Source organism: Zingiber officinale, chromosome 9A (genome assembly GCF_018446385.1).
Source record: "Zingiber officinale cultivar Zhangliang chromosome 9A, Zo_v1.1, whole genome shotgun sequence".
Taxonomy (NCBI): Eukaryota; Viridiplantae; Streptophyta; class Magnoliopsida; order Zingiberales; family Zingiberaceae; genus Zingiber; species Zingiber officinale.
The window spans coordinates 31,591,339-31,610,687 of record NC_056002.1 but is presented as its reverse complement, the minus strand read 5'-3'; the positions used below and the strand labels follow the sequence as shown (position 1 = coordinate 31,610,687).

General features: G+C 38.5%; 1 protein-coding gene across 1 annotated transcript; it reads right to left on the bottom strand.

Moving 5' to 3' along the window:
* Positions 1-3,234: 3,234 nt before the first annotated feature.
* Positions 3,235-18,114, bottom strand: LOC122019962 (uncharacterized protein slr1919-like). The gene is made up of 16 exons (XM_042577626.1): positions 17,759-18,114; positions 11,379-11,554; positions 11,116-11,281; positions 10,934-10,986; positions 10,684-10,827; positions 10,190-10,294; positions 8,826-8,951; positions 8,526-8,723; positions 7,826-7,932; positions 7,452-7,614; positions 6,736-6,801; positions 5,683-5,776; positions 5,421-5,533; positions 5,106-5,176; positions 4,062-4,218; positions 3,235-3,919 (listed from the first exon to the last, which is right to left on the bottom strand). The coding sequence occupies exons 1-16, from the start codon at positions 18,057-18,059 to the stop codon at positions 3,482-3,484; spliced, it is 2,478 nt and encodes an 825-aa protein (XP_042433560.1). The 5' UTR covers positions 18,060-18,114; the 3' UTR covers positions 3,235-3,481.
* Between the last annotated feature and the right edge of the window lie 1,235 nt (positions 18,115-19,349).

Genomic DNA, 19,349 nt, shown 5'->3' with positions numbered 1-19,349 from the left:
CTTTGGCCACTCTACCACCGAGTCAAATTATGTGTTTTTATCATAGTAAAAGATGATATCATTTATCCCAAATTATTAGATATCGTTGATCTCACGATGAGATACAGATAGATAAATTATAAAAATATTTTATCCTAACATAGCGACCCTTTGCATGGAAGAGATCAGGCATCCAACAAAATATTTTACACCCACTAGAAAAACCTATTGAAGTAAATACTCATATAGGTACTAACTATGTCAACCCATAAAAATAAGTTATGTGTGTCAATTGAAGCAAAGGTGAAGTCGTCACCTTAGTGTTCCCTGTTGGGATTCAATTAAAATTTCACATTGGAAAGATTTGGAAAAGATCATGGGTTTAAAAGGATATAAGATATCTCCATTGGCATGAGACCTTTTGGGTAGAGCCCAAGAGCAAAGTCATAAAGATCTAGACCCAAAGTGGACAATATCATATCATTGTAGAGATATGTGAATATCCTTTAGATATAACAAATAGTATCAGAGTCATGGTCCAGACCAGATGTCATATGGGGTGACCTTGAACGAAATTATCGGGGAGGTCTGGAGCAAGTTAGGATGACCAAATGTTTGCAGGTATGGTTCGGAGCAGGTCAGAACAATTAAATACTCGCGGGAAGGGGCGGAGCAAGTCAAGGTGACCGGATGCTCGCGGGGAGGCCCGGAGCAGGTCAAGGTGATTGGATGCTCATGAGGAGGCCTAGATCGAGTCAGGATGACCAAATATTCACAGGGAGACCCGGAGCAGGTCAGGGTGATCAGATGCTCATGGGGAGGTCTAGAACAGGTCAGGATGACTGAGTGCGGATGCTTGCGAAGAGGCCTAGAGTAAGTCAGGATGATCGGATACTTGTAGGAAGGCTCGAAGCAAATCAAAAGTGACAGGATGCTCACAGGGAGACCCAAACCATAAAAGTAATGATGGTCTTTCATTTAAGAGGAGGATCGTTGGAATTCAATCAAAATTCTATATTTGAAAGATTTGGAATTCAAGATCTTTATTGTTGAATTCAAGGTCAATTTGATAAAAATTGACTAGAATCGAGTATACCAATCAATTGATTAGGTGGGAAAAGAATCATACTCAATCTGATAAAATAAATATACTAAATTCTAATTTAAATGAGTTGAATTTAGAAGAATTATACCTCATTTTGGAATTTTTTAACCTAAAAATAAGAGTAATTAGGTAAATTGATGTGCATTAAGAAATTGGAAGAGAGTTAAAGTAAATAAAATCTTTACATACAGGGAGTGGACCCCCAGGGCATAGCACAGCTGAGGGTGCATGGTTTCGTGGTCGAGAGGTCCAGGGTTCGACCCTCGGGGTGTCATTACCTGGGGTTAGTGTTCTGACTATGCGCTTTCAGTTGTGTATCTATATTTACCTTTTTCCATATCTATGGGACCGCTGATGTTACTATTAGAGATTTTAAAATTATACCCTTTAAATATTTTCTATTCATATTTATTAAAAATATTTATTGTGAATCATGAATAGGTATCTAACTCTATTCTACATTTATAATTTTTTTTATTTAAAAACACATATTTTAAATGATTTAGATTCCCTCACATACCTACTTTTTATTCTATCTTTTTCGATAAAAGAAAAATAAAAAGTAAAAAAAACTCGTGACAAATTAGGAAACATCTCAATCAATCAATCAATACCCCCGAGCTGTGAATGGCAAAGGGCAAGTTGTCTGCGGTTTCCGGCGACCGAGTCAAATCGGACGACAGCACGCGGTTTGACTCGGTCGACGTCGGACTCGTCCAACGAGTCACACTCACGCTTAGCAGTTAAACGGACAGCGATTTGGTGGACTTGTGGGAGGGGTGGTCAAACGTTGGAATCCTGAGACTTCAGGAGTGTAATTGACATTTTCATCTTTAATCTGTTGGGCACACTAAGATGCATGCATCTGACTCGACTTGAGTCGAGTCGGATCGGATTTTGACCGATTAAATTGAAAAATGTCACGAGTCGAGATTTCCATAGCATGAGTGTTGTGCGTCATAGAGTACATGTTTGGGGGGTTCATCGTCAATACAATCGGAGTCGGAATCCAACCGAATTTTAATAAGAGTTTAGATCTATAGCAGAATAAATTTTGTTCAGATATAATTAGATCCTTCTATGTTCACCTTTCCTTAGGATTTAGTTCTGATTCAGAAATCGTCAGCAAAAGTTGTGGACAACTAGCGGGACATGGAAAAATTAGAGATAGAGGATCCTATCTCCATTAATGCATCAATGATTAATTTAATGAGAGCTGTAATTAAATTATTTGGATTAATAATTATATTTTAGATTTGGTGGATTACGTGCGTGATAAGTGAGTTAAGTGCTAACTAAAAGTGGGATTATGAGTGATTCAGTTCATGCAATATCTTTTATATTTTTTAATATACTTTTAAAAATAAATCTAAAAATATATATTTGAGATATTACTTCTAGTAAAAGAAATAAATATTTAATTGAAAATTTAAACAAGTAAAGGCATAGTAAATTAAAGTGGACGATATTAGAAAATATTATAATTCCAAAATTCATAAATATTAAAAAAAAGTCATTATTTTGCTATAAAATATTTTTTTACTTTGTAAATTATTTTTAAAATATCTCAATAACAAAAGAATTTAAATGGTATTTTAAATGAGCACTTTTAAACAATAATATTAGATATTAAAAGGTATCTTAATTTTCCTATTTTAAGATCCAACTTTATCGTTTGATAAGTCTATCCAAACAGCTAGCTGTTCACGAGTTATTCAACTCTCGTTTAGGTTAATGAGTTGAGCTCACCTAATTTTGAGCTTAAAATATTATAGAATCGAGCTCGATCTTAATAGTATTTAGTTTATAGACTCGCAAATATATATATATATATATAAAAAGTGGTATCACACACGATTCCCATATTTAACTAAATGATCCCGACACCTAGATATATGTGAAAGTTAGATATCATATCATTACTCTTTATATATAATAATAATAATATTTTAATAATTAAAACTTAAAATCAAAACACATCGTTAACTCAAGATTGATTACGTTTCTAACGATGTATAAATCGAGCTTTTTTTAACAATATGAAAATGATAGATTATAATTTTTGAACCATGCTCGAGCCGTTCATGAATTATTTAATTTACTCAGGCTTAAGAATTAAAGTTCGAATCGAACTTGAGCCAAGATCAAGCTTAGAAAAAACTAACCGAGCCAAATTTGAACCTCTTATTGTTAGACTCAATTCAGTTACACTCCTACACTCAACACAAACCACGAATCTCCCCATGCAAAACACCTTACGAGGTGCAACAACTCCATAAGTGGTTTAAAAGAATAATTGATCAACATTTGTTAAACTACTTCAACTACATTCTGTACAAAGTAACATTTTTCTCTTTGTTGAAAAATGTCGATATCCTATGGACTCCTAGAAGCGCCTCATGGAATGCTAAGTGCGATTCGCCTTGGTAAAAATGATCTTCCATGAGTTTCTGACCAGTAAACAAGAGCTCGATGCATCGCAAGTACTGCAGCAGTAGCAAGGACAGCCGCTAAACTCCAACATACTCGCACCGTCAGCATCGAGTCTTGTCTTACACCATTTGCAATTTTGTAAAATATAACCTTGAGCCTTTTGTCTCGGAGAACAGTTTGCAACAAAGGTACCGATAACTTGGATGGTGAGGCTGGTTTTCTTTCCATTTGTTCACTTTCTAGGATCATGTTTCGGTTAAGTTTGTTCCTCTCTTCAACTCCATTTCTTCTGAAGGCCTCTGACGTCCACTGGAAGAGAATATCAGCGAGAGCGGAACTGAGATCTCTGCGGAGGGGTTTTGCGTCTTTAGAGATGAATGTGCGAGCTAAAGAAGTTGAATCCTGTTCGATCAAGGAAACATAGTGTGTTAATAATACATTGTCCTTAGTACACTAAACTTGTTTAACATGGTGAACTCCTGCTAAGAACACAAGATACAACCTCTGAAGATCAGAATTACAGTGGAAGCAATATGATACATACCGCAGTCATCAGAATTCTTCGGAAAACCGCACCATCTTTTGACGTTAACAGCCTCAAGATGAGGTTCGCAGTATCGAAGACCTCCCCTTTGTCAGTTTGTCCAAATGATGATCTATTTGTAGGCAACATTTCTAATTCTACCACAGATGTGTTTTTTCTGCATTCATTGAGTAAAATCATAAGGTGAAAGCTAGAACAGAAAGGTGGAAAATGCGGTAAATTGTCTAGTGTGGCCGATCGTTTATATTTGCTCAATATGTTAAGGAAATAGTGAGAAATAGATATATAAATTTACAATGTTACATATTCGACACGATATAGGTATTATTTTATTTGATAACTAACTATAGACTTGTGCGCCCGACCACCGACCTAGAATGCTTACATCCCTTATTTAGGTCCTTTCGATTGGAGAAATCCAACCGATACCACTTTTCCTCAGAGTGATATAAGAATTTCTGGGTAGCTTGTGATAATTTTTCATGTGGAACGGAACTGTGTCACAATTCCCTAAAGGCTCGTCGTCCTCTCAATGTTGCAAAAAGGTTGGAACCGCCAACCCAGCGGCCCCCTCACCCCGGCCCCACAAGTATGAGAGGGAGTAAATCACGGTGAATACGGGCCCGGCTATGACATGGTGGTCTCAGGTGTTTAGCACGGACAGATATTGATGTTATCGCATTTGCTGCCGCAGACCCTCGACCTCTCGACCTATGTTGCAAGAATCCATGTCATAACCGGCTGATCCCGCCCGTGGGGGCTCGTCGTCCTCTCAAGCTACTTCACATGCTACCTTTTCCAACTGAAACTTCTCAGTAGGAATAAGTAATAAAAGTAGCCTTGCTACATACCAAGTTAGTAGGATCAACTAATGATTCAAAATGCTTAAGCCCCCATCAACCTCCCCCGGTTAGCCCACATTTTCACATGTGGGATTGTACTGGAGTCTCAAATGGAATATCATAACCAATTGTTGCTAGAAGTTTATTTAAAAGAGTTAAATGGCATCAATTCAATTGAGTGCTTGAGACATTGTATAAATACCTCATGTTACTCAGCCTAAGGAAAAGCAAAATCCTGTCCCATTTCAATTCCCTCCTTTTGTTGAAGACAACCTGAAACGAAGTGTAAAACCTACCCATTAAAAGCATTTTGGTACAGGAACATAGAAATTAACAGTCTAAATGTATAAAGTCTGTCACAGCTTTGGCTGCCGAAATATGACTAGGGAAATATAAAGAAACTGAGTTAAGTTTTGCTCTAGAACTTTAGTATCCTCCTGCATCTATATTATTGACCATGTGTCGATGTAACAATTCAGAAAGCACAAAAAAGAATTGACCTCGTGGAGAGGCATACCGAATGCAATATTTTTCTGGTTGCAGCTGAATTATCATACAGTAGTCTCGTTGAAACAAAATTGTATGCAGCTTGAAACGTCTTAAAATTTGGATCTGCTGCTACAGCCAACCCTGCTATAGGGAAAAATATCGAAGACCTTGAAGAATGGAACAAATCATATGACATCCAAGTAAATTCCATTCGTACATGTAAGTACTGTCGCTAAAATCCATATGAACCAATATAATCATGTAGGTAACAGTGGAAAAGAACAATCGACCTTCAAATGAAGCCAAAGAGCGCAAAAGCAGCGTGAAGTATGGTGGCATATGAAAATTATACTTGACTGCTACAGATAAAATTTTACCTAAAACCTGCAAAAACGTATAGCATATGACGACTATTGGCTAAGGTATTTCCCTATAGATTAAATAAAGGTAAAAGAATTAGATGGAATTGCAAAAGACAAAAAAGGAACTGGCTTACATATTAACACACCTTGCTACTTTCTCATTGGTCACTACAATCAATTACGAATATATCTAGACCAATATATCATTGGAAATATGACCAGATTAGCTTAGCCTTAGCCCATAACTTCACCTAAAAATTCAATCATATTGTTGATTATACTCAGAATCAACAATCCAAAATTTTACTTGCTCAAGCAACATGGATAAAATGTTTTATGTGAATGATTAAGGATAGCTTTTCGCCCGTCAGAAGGGAATAAGTTCAACAGCATTCAAAGGACTACTCCTTGAGTCATGACTTGGGGCAATCTGAATCAAAGTACAGACTACAGAGTCTACAGAGTGAAAACGAGAATAACCAGAAGCAATGGATCTAAAAGTTTAGACGGTAACGATCTCACTTCAACTGCAACTCCTATTATTTTGTAAAACAACAAAGCTTATATAGGGGGGTAAGACAGTGTACCTGTCCCACAGGCATGAGCTAAATCACACGGTAAATCAGCAAACATTCAAATTAACATGGACTCAGCTCATCAGCTGCCTATATTGGATGACATGGTAGGAACTGAAAAATATACAACATATGGACAAATGTATTCATTAGTCAGCTAAACCAGTAAGACCTATTTAGCAAGCAGTTTGACGGATCTGGTTAATTACCATTTTTATCCTACATCAGTGGCTAAATTTTGGAAAGCTTTTATCATTTGACCTCCTACTTTTTACATTTTCATATTCTTCTGAAAATTGATGAAGGAAATCATATACTACAGACACTCGAGGAATATTCAAGTTTTGAGAACAGAAACACTAAAGCAATCACATAATATGGAAACTAAAAGGAGCGATCTACTTACACGACTATACTTCATGTCAGGAATTCCATTGATAAAGACTACTTCGCCCAAGGCCTCTTCCAAATCCTTGAAATGTTCACAAGGTAAAATAAGATAAGGCAAGCTTTTACATTCAGAATATACAAGTAATCAGAAGAATGGTGTAACAAGAGAGAAGTTATCATCTAGCATTTGTTGTTTCAAATACCAACCAATACCCAGTCTCAACACTTCCGAGGAGCTGTACAGGAAACTCGCTGCAGTATTTTGTTGTTCCAATACTGAACTTCTATGATACTAGGGTAGATTGTTAACACAGTTGGTACTGGAAATCAGCACTTACACTTATTGGGTACCTCATATGGCATTGACTTTGCCATTATCTACATCACACTGAAAGGTAAGCGACAAAGAGAACTTTACCCCTTCCCTTTGGTGGAGACAACCCGCATCCATCAGTTCTAGGAAGATACAATTTTGCTCCAAAATCCTTCAACCAAATGTTATGGGAGTTCCTTCCTGAATTTTTACCAAGGTAAACTGGGAAGAGGATCTTAAAATCTATATTCTCCTCTCCATATCTCTCCCTTCCAAACAAGTAAATTGTGTATGTTTTCCTTATTTTGTAAGTGTCGACAAAATTAAGAACAAAGCACAATGTCATCAAATGCCACCTTGAACTGTGAAAATAATTGGCAAAATGTTATCAAAAATGGAATATGGTCAAGATGACAAACCATTGCTACACGACGAAGATTGGTTCCTGGCCTTCCAACATCCATTTCCATCAAATCATAGACAAGTGCATTCCAGTCTCCGTTAACTATGTGAACTATGGCAGAAAGCATAGCAAGCTGATGTTTTTTCTCCATCCGACAAAGCAAACCAAAATCAAGAAACCTAAAATAAATGTTCAGCAAAGAAAACAATTAAAAGAAACCATAAATCAAAGAAAAAGAAAGGTTTTCAATGATAAACTAGCATGCCATTAGGTAAAAACCTGAACATAATTGGCAATATGAATAAAAACTCAAATCTAGCTTGTTATAATACATCTTACTTGTTAGTAAATCATTTACTTATCTTAGTGAAATAACTATTTTTTCCATACCCAATATGCCCTTCTTGAGTATAACGTAAATTTCCAGGGTGCGGATCAGCATGCAATAGGCCTGTTTCAAGAAGTTGGATTAATGTTGATTCCACGCCTTTCTTCACCTACATCTCGAACCATCACATACAAATGCAAGTCAAACCATAAATGTTCTGGCATAAAAAGACAGAAGGTACACACTCTTTATAAGAGAACCACTTCAGCATATTCACGCTAAATTATTCACATGTTAATTGGAAAAAGAGAGTTTCTTCCGAGTGAAACGCCATTAGATTGGTGCTGAAAAAGCGACCAATATCCATTAAGAAACAAAAGGCCATAATCTTTGTCTGATATGGGCAATGTTTAGCATCAAAGTCCTAATGCTAGCATCCAGCTTCATGAACACGGTGGCAGAGTGCAATTTTAAGTGTTCATGTTTTTCTCCAGTATGAAATTTGGTAAGAAATAGAAAAAGTATATGAGAAACTATGACACTATCTTTTGATTATATTAAAAGCAAAAAAGCAGAAATTTCAGACTTCATTATTGCAAAAATTGAAGTAGTTCAACCAAAAAGATCCTGAACGAAGAATGTGAAAAGAGTAAGATTTGAGCTAGCACTCGCAGTTGGTTTTACATATTCCTAAGGTCAAGTAGTCAATAAAGAAAAGTTTTTTTCATCAAATAATAGTACAAATCATTTAACAGTGCATACCATATCAACAAGGTGTACTTTTGCTTCTAATCTTTTCCTTTCCGGATATCGATTGTTCTCCTTTCCAAATTCTTTGGCTTGGGCAAGCAAGTCATTGGGATTTTCACCAACTATCCATTCCATGGTGAGAACTCTTTTGCTTGTTAAATTCATAAACACCTTGGGGACCTTGATAAATGAATATTGAGAATGTACTTCCTGAGAAATAAAGACACAATACATCAAGTCAGTAGTGTAGAAAACTAAATTGAAAACTAACATAATAATGTTCCTCAGCAAATTAATTCAAGCGTGAAGTACCGAAAATGCAGCAACATTAGCTGCTTCCCTAGTGTAGTCTAGTTCACCAATTACTCCTCTACCAAGCTCATCAGCATAGAGGCGAAGATCACTTCTTCTTTTTGCCATCTTCCTCAAGAGTGTTAGCTGTAAAACATGGCAAGAAAAGCATGAAAATTACATAGCATAAGAGTACGGAGTACCGCATTGTTTTATTCACAGATTTCTTATATGAGCATTCAGTAGAGATTGAACAAGGAATAACCATCTAAGAATTAGTTTGTTGTATGGGACTATGAATGGTACTTAGCATTTGATCACATTGACTCATGAGAAAGTTGAAAAGAAGCACCTATCTTTCTTTGTAATGAGTAGTATCTAAGGTTCATGCACTAAAGGAAGTGGTTTTATATTATATTAATTGGGTCTTTTGGTGTCAGGCTTTCTCCATATTATTCTGGTCTTTCAGAATAATGCCCTGTTGCAGGATTGGACATTAAGTAGGAAAGGATGTATAAACAAAAATGCTAAACCAATGGAAGAGAGCTTTCTTCTTTGATGTAAAAGAGCAGTATCTTCTCTTTTGAAAGGAATAAAAATCTCCTGCGGGAGATTTCCAGGAACAGAATATGCTAGTCTTCCTTGAAAACAAAAGGATAATATAGATTTAATTTTGATCTGCATTTGACACGAAATTCATAATGTGTGAGATAAATAAATTTTGTAAACATGGGCATGTTTTATAAGTTGAGCTAAATCCTAGTAAAAGAATTTAGCCCTTAGGCTTCTCGATTCAAAATAAATTGTCAGGGTTACTGAAAAATGGACTACATGGAATTTAGCTTTCAATGCCCCTAAAAAATTATAATAAAAATTGTGCATACTCAAAAAAAATTTCAACACACATCAGAACACTAATTGATTCCGCCAGCATAATAATTTATCATGTGATGAAGAAAATGGTTCATATTGTCAGCTGAAACAATCTCTACTAGGTTTCCATTCCATATTTTCTGTTTAATGCTATATTCTAATGAAGGAAATTAGGAAATTAACCAAATAATTGAACTTTCGTTGGAATCTGTAGCCAACTGAACATTTTGGTGCACAAAAATTCACCAAGAAAAGCAGGCTGCCGAGCGAAAGAAGCAATTTCTCAAGTGAAGTCATATAAACAAGATAAATAATAATCAAACAAATATTAGTAACAAGAACTCAAGTTACTCAACAATTTGTTTCGACTTTAAACTAAGGAAGGTTTCAGACACAAAAGGTTTCAGCACATAGTGAATCTAAAAGAACACAAATGATGCTCCCATAAACACAAGAAAAACTGATTATAAGATATTCAAATAATTTAGAAAATCAAAACATATAATACAAACCCCAAGGCGCAAAATGTAGATATCTCGTGCAACTGAAGGAAGCAAGTTTGGGCGTTGGACCTTTATCGCAACAACAGTACCATCAATTGTACATCCACGATAGACCTAAAACCATAGACAAATAGCAATAGATTTTACTGAATAGTCAACTTGCTAGCCTGCCCAAGTTAATAGGAATGCCAAAAAATCTAAATCAGATATTGCACCGAGATAGCATATAAGTTATTTTACTGGTCAGGCTACAGAGTTCCACTTAACTAGTGAATATTTAGGCTTATCATGAGAATAGGAAACAACCGAGATTTAAAATCATCATCACTCAGATAAGTTATACAACTATTTGGGCATTGTCATCACTCATACTTGCAGGTTAATTAACTTTGGGAAAGAGCTGGGCAGAAGAATCATGACTCAGTAGATACTTTAAGCTAACTATAAAAAAGAAATAGGTGCTGCATTAGTATTGATAAAAGCAACTTAAAGACTAGGGCCACCTGGCCAAATGATGCAGCAGCTACAGGTTCTTCTGAGATGTAACTGAAAATCCTTTCTATAGGACATTCAAATTCCTCCTCCATAACTTTCAGTGCAACAGTACGTGGAAAAGGAGGCACATTTTCATGCAACTCAGACAATGCCTGATGGGGAAAAACTGATAAATGATCAAAACTAAATCCAAGTCATTATTCACAGCCGACTGAGAAAGTTCACGTTAAGAAGCATGGTAATCCGAGTCTTTTTTACCTTTGAAACATCAGAACCAATTATATCTGGTCTTGTAGATAGGGACTGGCCAACTTCACAAACAAGTAGATTGAATAGTTAATTTAACCTCACCAGCAGTGGTGAAAACTGAAAAGTATTACGAGGATGCTACAAGATCATGGAAAATAAGCTACAGCTCCTCCAAGAACTATCTCGCTTACCTTTGATAAAAGTTGGACCAAGATTCAGAAGAGACTCCTTAACAAGCTTCCCAGCTAGATACTGTGAGTTGTCAATACCATCATTAAGGTTTACACTTTGCTTATTCACATTGAAAGCTTTGGAGGTTTGAAGTTTTATAGCAAAAGAGGCCCATGACAAGAATACCTAAAGTAATAACATACTGCCAAATTAGAAATATATCCTAAACTGAGCAAACGGTCTGATCAATTTAGAAACATTAGCAAAGTTGCATGGGAAGTACCTCAACAATTCTGAAAGCTAGTATATGAGGACGAAGACTAAAATAAAGTGCTACTTTCTCGGGATCATAAACCTCAGGTAGAGGCATGACAAAAATTTTGAAAGTGTCCTGGAAATAATTAGCATACACCTTCAAGGCTTCCAAATCAGCCATCAGTAGATCCAAAGAAGAGAGCCCTGTAGAAGTATTTGAACATGAGCAGACTAATAAAGCAAACAATTAACTATATGACAGACAATAAAAAATCTGGTGATCCTTCTTAAACAAGAAAGAAAAAGTATGTTCAAGTTTGTTGAGTAGATGTGCCCTTTGATATTTGGACTGTTCATCCATCTCCAAGTACCCATATGGAACACCCAACGCTCTCATTGGCTGAATGAAAAAGCTTTTTAAAATAAAGATGATATACACCTAGATTCATTCATGTGTTGGATTCCTGTACAGAAATCCATGTAACATAGGATGTATCATCTGATAATAGTGTGGATGAGACAACATGATAACTGATAAACAATCTAACACTTTAGTCATCCAATTTTTGAAAGACACAAAACACATGATATAAATCATTCATGTTTTTCAAAAATAACAGAAAACATATGCATAAATCATGTGCACAATACTGGTTGAGATGAATAACTTAAATTTTCTAGTAATAGCAATTGTTTTTATACAAATTTTCTTCCAGGCACTGGTTGTGTGAAGCAGAGGAGAATGATTGAGATGTTAGAAGATTAGAGAGTTAAGTAGTTGAAGGCACTTGAATGATTGATCGGCATGTTTACTTTTTCCACCGACATAACGTATTTGGTCAATAGAGGGTAGATTGTGTTGGAGCAATCTGGGTACCCTAGGTTTTGATATTTGGGTAAAGGTTTAAATTAGGTTTATTGTTGTATTTGATATGCATTGTGAGTGTGCAGGATACAGGTACAACAAGAAAAGTCCAAGTGTGATCTTGGCAAAGGAAGAAAGTCCAGGATGAGTCTTAGCGGTGTAAGTCCAAACATGTAGTCTTGGCAACATAAGTCCAAGTGTGACTTGGCAATGGACGAAGTCCCGGAGGTGCGACCTCTTGGCAAATGAAGACCCGCCAACAATGACAAGGCCGATGGAAGCTCCAGAAGGCAAGACGTGAAGGATGGGGAGGCATCCGAAGGACGCAAGGCCGATGGAGGAGGCTAGAAGGCTAGGTCTAGGTTGGTCGGGCGAGAACGAGTGCTGAGTGAATGTACTCGGGGTAAAATCCTAGAATTAGGGTTTACTGTACCAGTACTGTAGCGTACTGTAGCGTTACTATAGCAACACTGTAGCAGTACTGTAGCAGTCGACTGGTGGTTTCATCAGTCGACTGGTGGTTTCATCAATCGACTGAGAGCAAATAGAGGGCTGGTATCGAGCCGTTGGGCTGCAACGGTCGAATTTCCACGAAAGACAGTCGACTGGTAGGCGGGGTTTTCCAACCCGTGGCCTATATAACCAAACATTGGAAGCTTGGTTAAAGTTGACGAAATTAGTGGTGGTTAACCCTAATTAGAGTCTCCTAGTGCCCAAGTGATCTAGCGTGTTTGTACAAGGTTGTGGCGAGGTTTCTCCACTCATAAGGAGCTACACGAGCTAACCGGAGGTTTTCTGGGGAGTCATCCCCCGACAGATCGGGATCGTCCAACTTACGGACAGCCATGGAATAGGAGCTTCATCTCCGAACCACGTTACACAACGTGTTGGGTTTGCTTCTTGATTATTGTTTTCTAGGGTCAGCTTTCCTTTTGTTTGTTAGTATTTTTGTTTCCGCTGTGCACTAACAAGCGTAGGAAGCGACAATTTGGGTGAGACGCTATTCACCCCCCCCCCTAGCGGACGTCAAGGTCCCAACAAGTGGTATCAGAGCGAGGTTAGCTCTTGTTGGACTAATCGCCAAGAGAGCGGCTAGAGGAAGAAGATGGAGTCGGAGGGACCTCTCGGATGGGACATCTGAATCCCACCTCCATACGAGTGCGAGGACTTCGACTATTGGAGGAAGCGCATGGAGATGTGGTTCTAAATGAATTGGAACCAATGGATTGCATTGGAGGAACCGTTTAAAGCTCTAACGGACAAGAAGGGAAAGCGTCTCCGACGTTGATATTGGACCAAGGAGCAAAGGGAGCAATCGGAGATGGACAAGGAGGTAACTAGAATTTTGATTAATTTATTACCTCCTAATGCGATATTGAATGTAGGTGAATACGAGAACGCAAGTGACTTTTGGAAAAAGGTAATTGCGCTTCATGAGAGTCCTACACAAATCCAAGAAGAGGAGGAGCCCAAGGAGAGGGGCTCATTGGTCCAAGAGGAGAAGGACCAATCGAATGTTGACACGTGTTCAACATCCGAGGAGGAGAAGAAAGATGAGGAGGTATCATCCACATCTTCAAGCGAGGAAGAAGTGGAACCGTCCACATCTTCAAGTGAAGAGGAAGAAGAGCAATTCAAGGAAGAGGAGATCTTGAAAGCTCAACCCTCCACCTCAACTACCAAGAAGAGCACAAAGGACCACATCAAATGCTTTGAGTGTGGTAAGATGGGACACTACAAGAGTAGATGTCCAATGCTCCAAAAGGTAAGGGAGGTAAAGCCAAAACTCAACAAGGTTGATTTAACTAATATGAGTTGTAGGAAGGAGAAGAAGCACATTAGGTGTTTCACGTGTGGTGAGTGGGGACACTATCACACAAAGTGCCCAAGGAGAGGAGAGCTCAAGAAATTGGCGCACTTGAAGAAGTGGGAGAAAAAGAGAGCTTCAAGGGTAAGGGAGGTAAACCCTAATTTGAATTCATGTTCAAATTTAAATTCTTCCATGCATTTTAGAAATAATTTTTATTATTTACCCAAACATAATCATGGATTTAGATATAATGATAGAAATAGGGTTAATGTAGGAGATAACCCTAGGAGACCTATTCATGCTAAATCTAGTAAGAGTAGACCTAATAAGACCCAAACTACTTTGCTAAAGGGAAGGAAAGTAGGTGAAAACCTAAACATTAATCCCAAGAAAGGGAGACATATGCCTAGGAAGGTAGGTAGGTCTAGGGATGTCCAAAGTGGACATGTTGATTTTAGGGTTAGAACCCTAGAATTGGAAAATCAATCCTTGAAGGCAAAGCTTGAGGATATGGAGAAAGTCCTAGAGAGGTTCATTATTGGACCTAAAGGACTTGACATGTATTTGGGTGATCAAAGATCCAAAAATGTCAAATTGGACCCTTCCAAGACCAAAAGGAGGTCAAGTGCTAAGGTGACACATGACATTGGTAAGGGAGGAGTGACCAAGGATAAAGGAAAGTCATCCAAGGCCAATAAGAAGGAATATGCTAGGGTGGCATATAATTATAGCAAGGATGAGGTGTCCAAGGTGAAGGACAATAAGAAACTAACCGAAGACAAGGTGTCTAAGGTTAAGAAGGTGAGTTTTGTAGGCCAAGTGTCACCCGAGGTGCACCGAAGTGGCCTAGCCATAGTAAATGAGTCACCTAGGGAGGTGGCTAAGATTAAGAGCTCAAGGGGGAGCTCAAAGAGTCTTTGGGACATATGGTAAATGATCTCAAGTGAACCAAGATGTGCCAAAGGGATTAGAGATGGATTTGAGTCTCTATTGTAGTTGGTTGGCACAATTAGGTTAAGTTTCATGCATGAAAATATGACATTGGGGTCATATTACATGAAAATTAGTTTATGATGTATAGATGTCATATAAACCAATGCTAGGGATGCATTATGGTTTAGTATGGGCAGATACATAAAGAGGAAGCCAAAACTAGGACTTTAGGTCAAGGTTCAATTGAACCATTTAGTTAGTTTTGAATTTTGTGTCAATCTTGGGATCTGTGATAAATATATTTTTATATATATTTTTCCCAAGTAGACATGGATAAAATAGACCTCTCCACAAAATTTGGGATTTTTTGGAAGTTTGTGGAATTTTTGGCGCATTTCTGAATGTGGGTCAAAAAGGCTGATTTTTGCCAACATAGAGTACCAGTCGACTGGTACAGACGTACAGTTACCAGTCGACTGGTACAGTTACCAGTCGACTAGTAACAGTAATTTTGAGCACAGAAGATCTCTGTAAGCTCATTTTGACGATGGCAGTCGACTGCGGTTTATACCAGTCGACTGGTAACATTGTTCATGAGCACAGAATGTCTCTGTAAGCTCATTTTGACGATGGCAGTCAACTGGGACTTATAGCAGTCGACTGATATGGTCTGAAAATATTTTTTTTGCATTAAAAAATACCAAAAGAGTGGAGAACATGTATGTAATCTTATGGGGGATTAATACATGATGTTTATGGTCATTAGAGGTCAAAGAGTTCGATAATTAGGATATTGTTGGAGCTTTTTTGATGTATAGCAAAGGGGGAGAAGTTTAGGTTTAAGTGGGAAACCTACATACCTTTGCAAGAAATCCTAACTCAAGGGGGAGCTTAGGTGAAGAGGGAGCGATTGCTCATTTATTTGCAAAGGGTGAGAAGTTTACCTTTGCAAGAAATCCTAGCTCAAGGGGGAGCTTAGGTAAAGGGGGAGCCTAGGGATTTAGGTTCCATTATTTATGCATGAGTTGATTTGCATATTTACTTTCATATGTATTGCTATATTGTTTCCCTAATTTAAACGGGTTGCCAAGCATCAAAAAGGGGGAGATTGTTGGAGCAATCTGGGTACCCTAGATTTTGATATTTAGGTAAAGGTTTAAGTTAGGTTTATTGTTGTATTTGATATGCATTGTGAGTGTGCAGGATACAGGTACAACAAGAAAAGTCCAAGTGTGATCTTAGCAAAGGAGGAAAGTCCAGGATGAGTCTTAGCGGTGTAAGTCCAAACATGTAGTCTTGGCAACGTAAGTCCAAGTGTGACTTAGCAATGGACGAAGTCCCGGAGGTGCGACCTCTTGGCAAATGAAGACCCGACAAGAATGACAAGGCCGATGGAAGCTCCAGAAGGCAAGACGTGAGGGATAGGGAGGCATCCGAGGGACGCAAGGCCGATGGAGGAGACTAGAAGGCTAGGTCTAGGTTGGTCGGGCGAGAACGAGTGCCGAGTGAATGTACTCGGGGTAAAATTCTAGAATTAGGGTTTACTGTAGCAGTACTGTAGTGTTACTGTAACAGCATTGTAGCAGTCGACTGGTGGTTTCATCAGTCGACTGGTGCAGTCGACTGGAAGCAAACAGAGGGCTGGTATCGAGCCGTTGGACTGCAACGGTCGAATTTCCACGAAGGGCAGTCGACTGGTAGGCGGGATTTTCCAACCCGTGGCCTATATAACCAAGCATTAGAAGCTTGGTTAAAGTTGACGAAATTAGTGGTGGTTAACCCTAATTAGAGTCTCCTAGTGCCCAAGTGATCTAGCGTGTTTATACAAGGTTGTGGTGAGGTTTCTCCACCCACAAGGAGCTACACGAGCTAGCCGGAGGTTTTCCGAGGAGTCATCCACCGACGGATCAGGTTCGTCCATCTTACGGACAACCGTGGAGTAGGAGCTTCATCTCCGAACCATGTTACACAACGTGTCATTGGGTTTGCTTCTTGATTATTGTTTTCTAGGGTTAGCTTTCCTTTTGTTTGTTAGTATTTTTGTTTCCGCTGTGCACTAACAAGCGTAGGAAGCGACGATTTGGGTGAGACGTTATTCACCCCAATCTAGCGGACGTCAAGGTCCCAACAGATTGTGTCAATTGGGAGGGTGATACATTATCCTCATCCTTCTTCACTGCTTCATCTTTGACCGAGGAAGTATGGTCTCAACTTCATCAGGTGTCATTATGAGACAAGGCGGCACAAAGGGCTTCACAAACCTTCTTCTGCATATTTCATTTGTCAGTCATCTTCTTTGACATTTATGCGGTAAGAATTTGTTGAACCTACACAGTAGCTGGGCCCAATGATTTAGTTTAGAAGCCCTGTTCTCAACTTCATGTTCTTGATTTAGCATTGTGTTCGCTATTCAGATCAAATAATCTTCTACAAGTATCAAACGCAGGCACACCTTCTATTCGCAAACTAAAATTCCTTATTTAGTCAATGGAAATTGAAATTCTACATTGTTCTCGCAAATGATACAACTTAAGTCCCACTATGTCCACAATGATCCAAACCCGCTTAACAGTGGCTCGAGTCGGTAAGTAAATTGACTGAAACCTTACTTGTTCACGAACGAACACAAGACAGAGCGCCCTACTAAATCTAATAGAAACACACAGAGCAATACTTCTTGATCTGATCAATCATTTCAAATCTCCAGATAAAATGAAGAAACAGATTCCCAAAAGTATGAATAAGCCACAAGGTTCAGCTACTAGTTCGAACACAGAGACCAAAGCAGTGAAGCACAGACCCGGCGGATGCGAAATTCTAGGCCAGGCGGAGTCGGTGATGGGTGCGTCCTTTGCGCGGGGGTCTTCCAAGTTCCGCAGCCAGAGGATTTCTCCCAGCGTGTTGGTCAGGGGCCGGAGACGCTCGCGGAGGAAGTCCCGGTCGCTCCGGAGCACCCGGAGCACGCTCCCCGTCCCGCCCCGTCGACTCTCTCTGGAAGGTGAGCTAGATCGGAGGGCGGCGATCGAGGCGCGCACAGGCGGTCCGACAGCCGTCGCCATGGCGATGGAGCCGGTGGTTGCTTGTGGCGTTCGGGAAGTCATCGGCCACTTAATTGTGGTGCTGCTTCAGCCATGTACCTTCTCCCTTCTCCTAAAAATCACGGCCTTTTTTGCAAATATACATTCACACATATGATTCATAAAGTAATTTTTAAGGATAAAAAATCAAAAACAATGTCTTATTTTTATTAAAAAAGAAAAAGAAAATATCTGTTTCCTATGTTATAAATCACGACAATTTACCATAAGTTGTACATGGTATATTATATTTATCAAAAGATACATCATCGTTTGGTATTTATCAAAAGGCACAGATAAATGATGTGTAATACCGAATATAATCCTCCTATCAATCTCCTCTGTTCAATCGTCATTTCCCAGGCATCTGAACCACATTTTTGAATAACTTTGTTTTTTAAAAAATAAATTCAATCATTAGTGTACCTCCCTCCTTCGTGATATGCGAGTGCATCTCCCTCTTGTGAAACCCTAATTTAGTGACCTCGAGTGTTTCTCAAGCGGCATCAAGCATTTCAGTTCAATTAAAAACCAGGACTATTCGCGAGCCACCAGTGAAGGTTTCTAGGGTTTACGTCAATCATCTAGTATCATAATGGCGCAAAGACGTCGATCGGGTGTATCATCATCCTCTCCACATCGATTAGCTGTAAAGGTTAACATTTTTCAAACTCTGTGATCTTGAAAAGTAGAACTAGTATGATTTAAATTTATTTATTTTTATAAAGTATAGGGTTCAGTTGATGTTGGACATAAACTGCATTGGAACAATGTCCTCGGTCACTTTAAAAGTTTTTTTCAACCATCCACGAAGAAAGGAATGCATGAAGGGTCTGTTATTTTACATGACCAACACATATTGTTGATCAAACAGTCACCCTTTCGTATTTTTTTGGACATAGAAGATATGCAGCACATCCGTGGGATTTTGGTAAATATATTTCAAAATTGGGATTCAAGTAGTCAAACCTTTAGATTCGCAGGTACAATTTATAATTTCGTATTTTAATCACAAAGTAGGTATAAAATTTAATCTTTTGCTAAACCTAGGCCTGATATGGCATCGTATCAGGCCCAACGTTGGGCCTGATATGATGTCGTATCAGGCCTAATGTGTGCTTCATATGATATCGTATCATGTCCACGGTGTTCCTAATACTTTTGTATGTGTTGGTAGAAGTCTAATAATAATTTAACTTGGTCAAGTGTTCCGGTTGGCTTCACAAGAGGAGACGTTTCATTGCTGCTTGGTATTGCAGACCGAGGAGCTTCAATTCTGATGAATTCAGCTAAAGCATCCAGTGACCTCTTTCT

What these genes read in the sequence shown, in the direction of transcription:
- LOC122019962 (XM_042577626.1), bottom strand. Translation starts at nt 18,059, where the DNA reads ATGACTTCCCGAACGCCACAAGCAACCACCGGCTCCATCGCCATGGCG. An exon ending in TAGAATTTCGCATCCGCCGG is followed by an intron (nt 11,555 to 17,758) that starts GTCTGTGCTTCA and finishes ATACTTCTACAG; the next exon opens with GGCTCTCTTCTTTGGATCTA. An exon ending in CTAATGTTGCTGCATTTTCG is followed by an intron (nt 8,724 to 8,825) that starts GTACTTCACGCT and finishes TTTATTTCTCAG; the next exon opens with GAAGTACATTCTCAATATTC.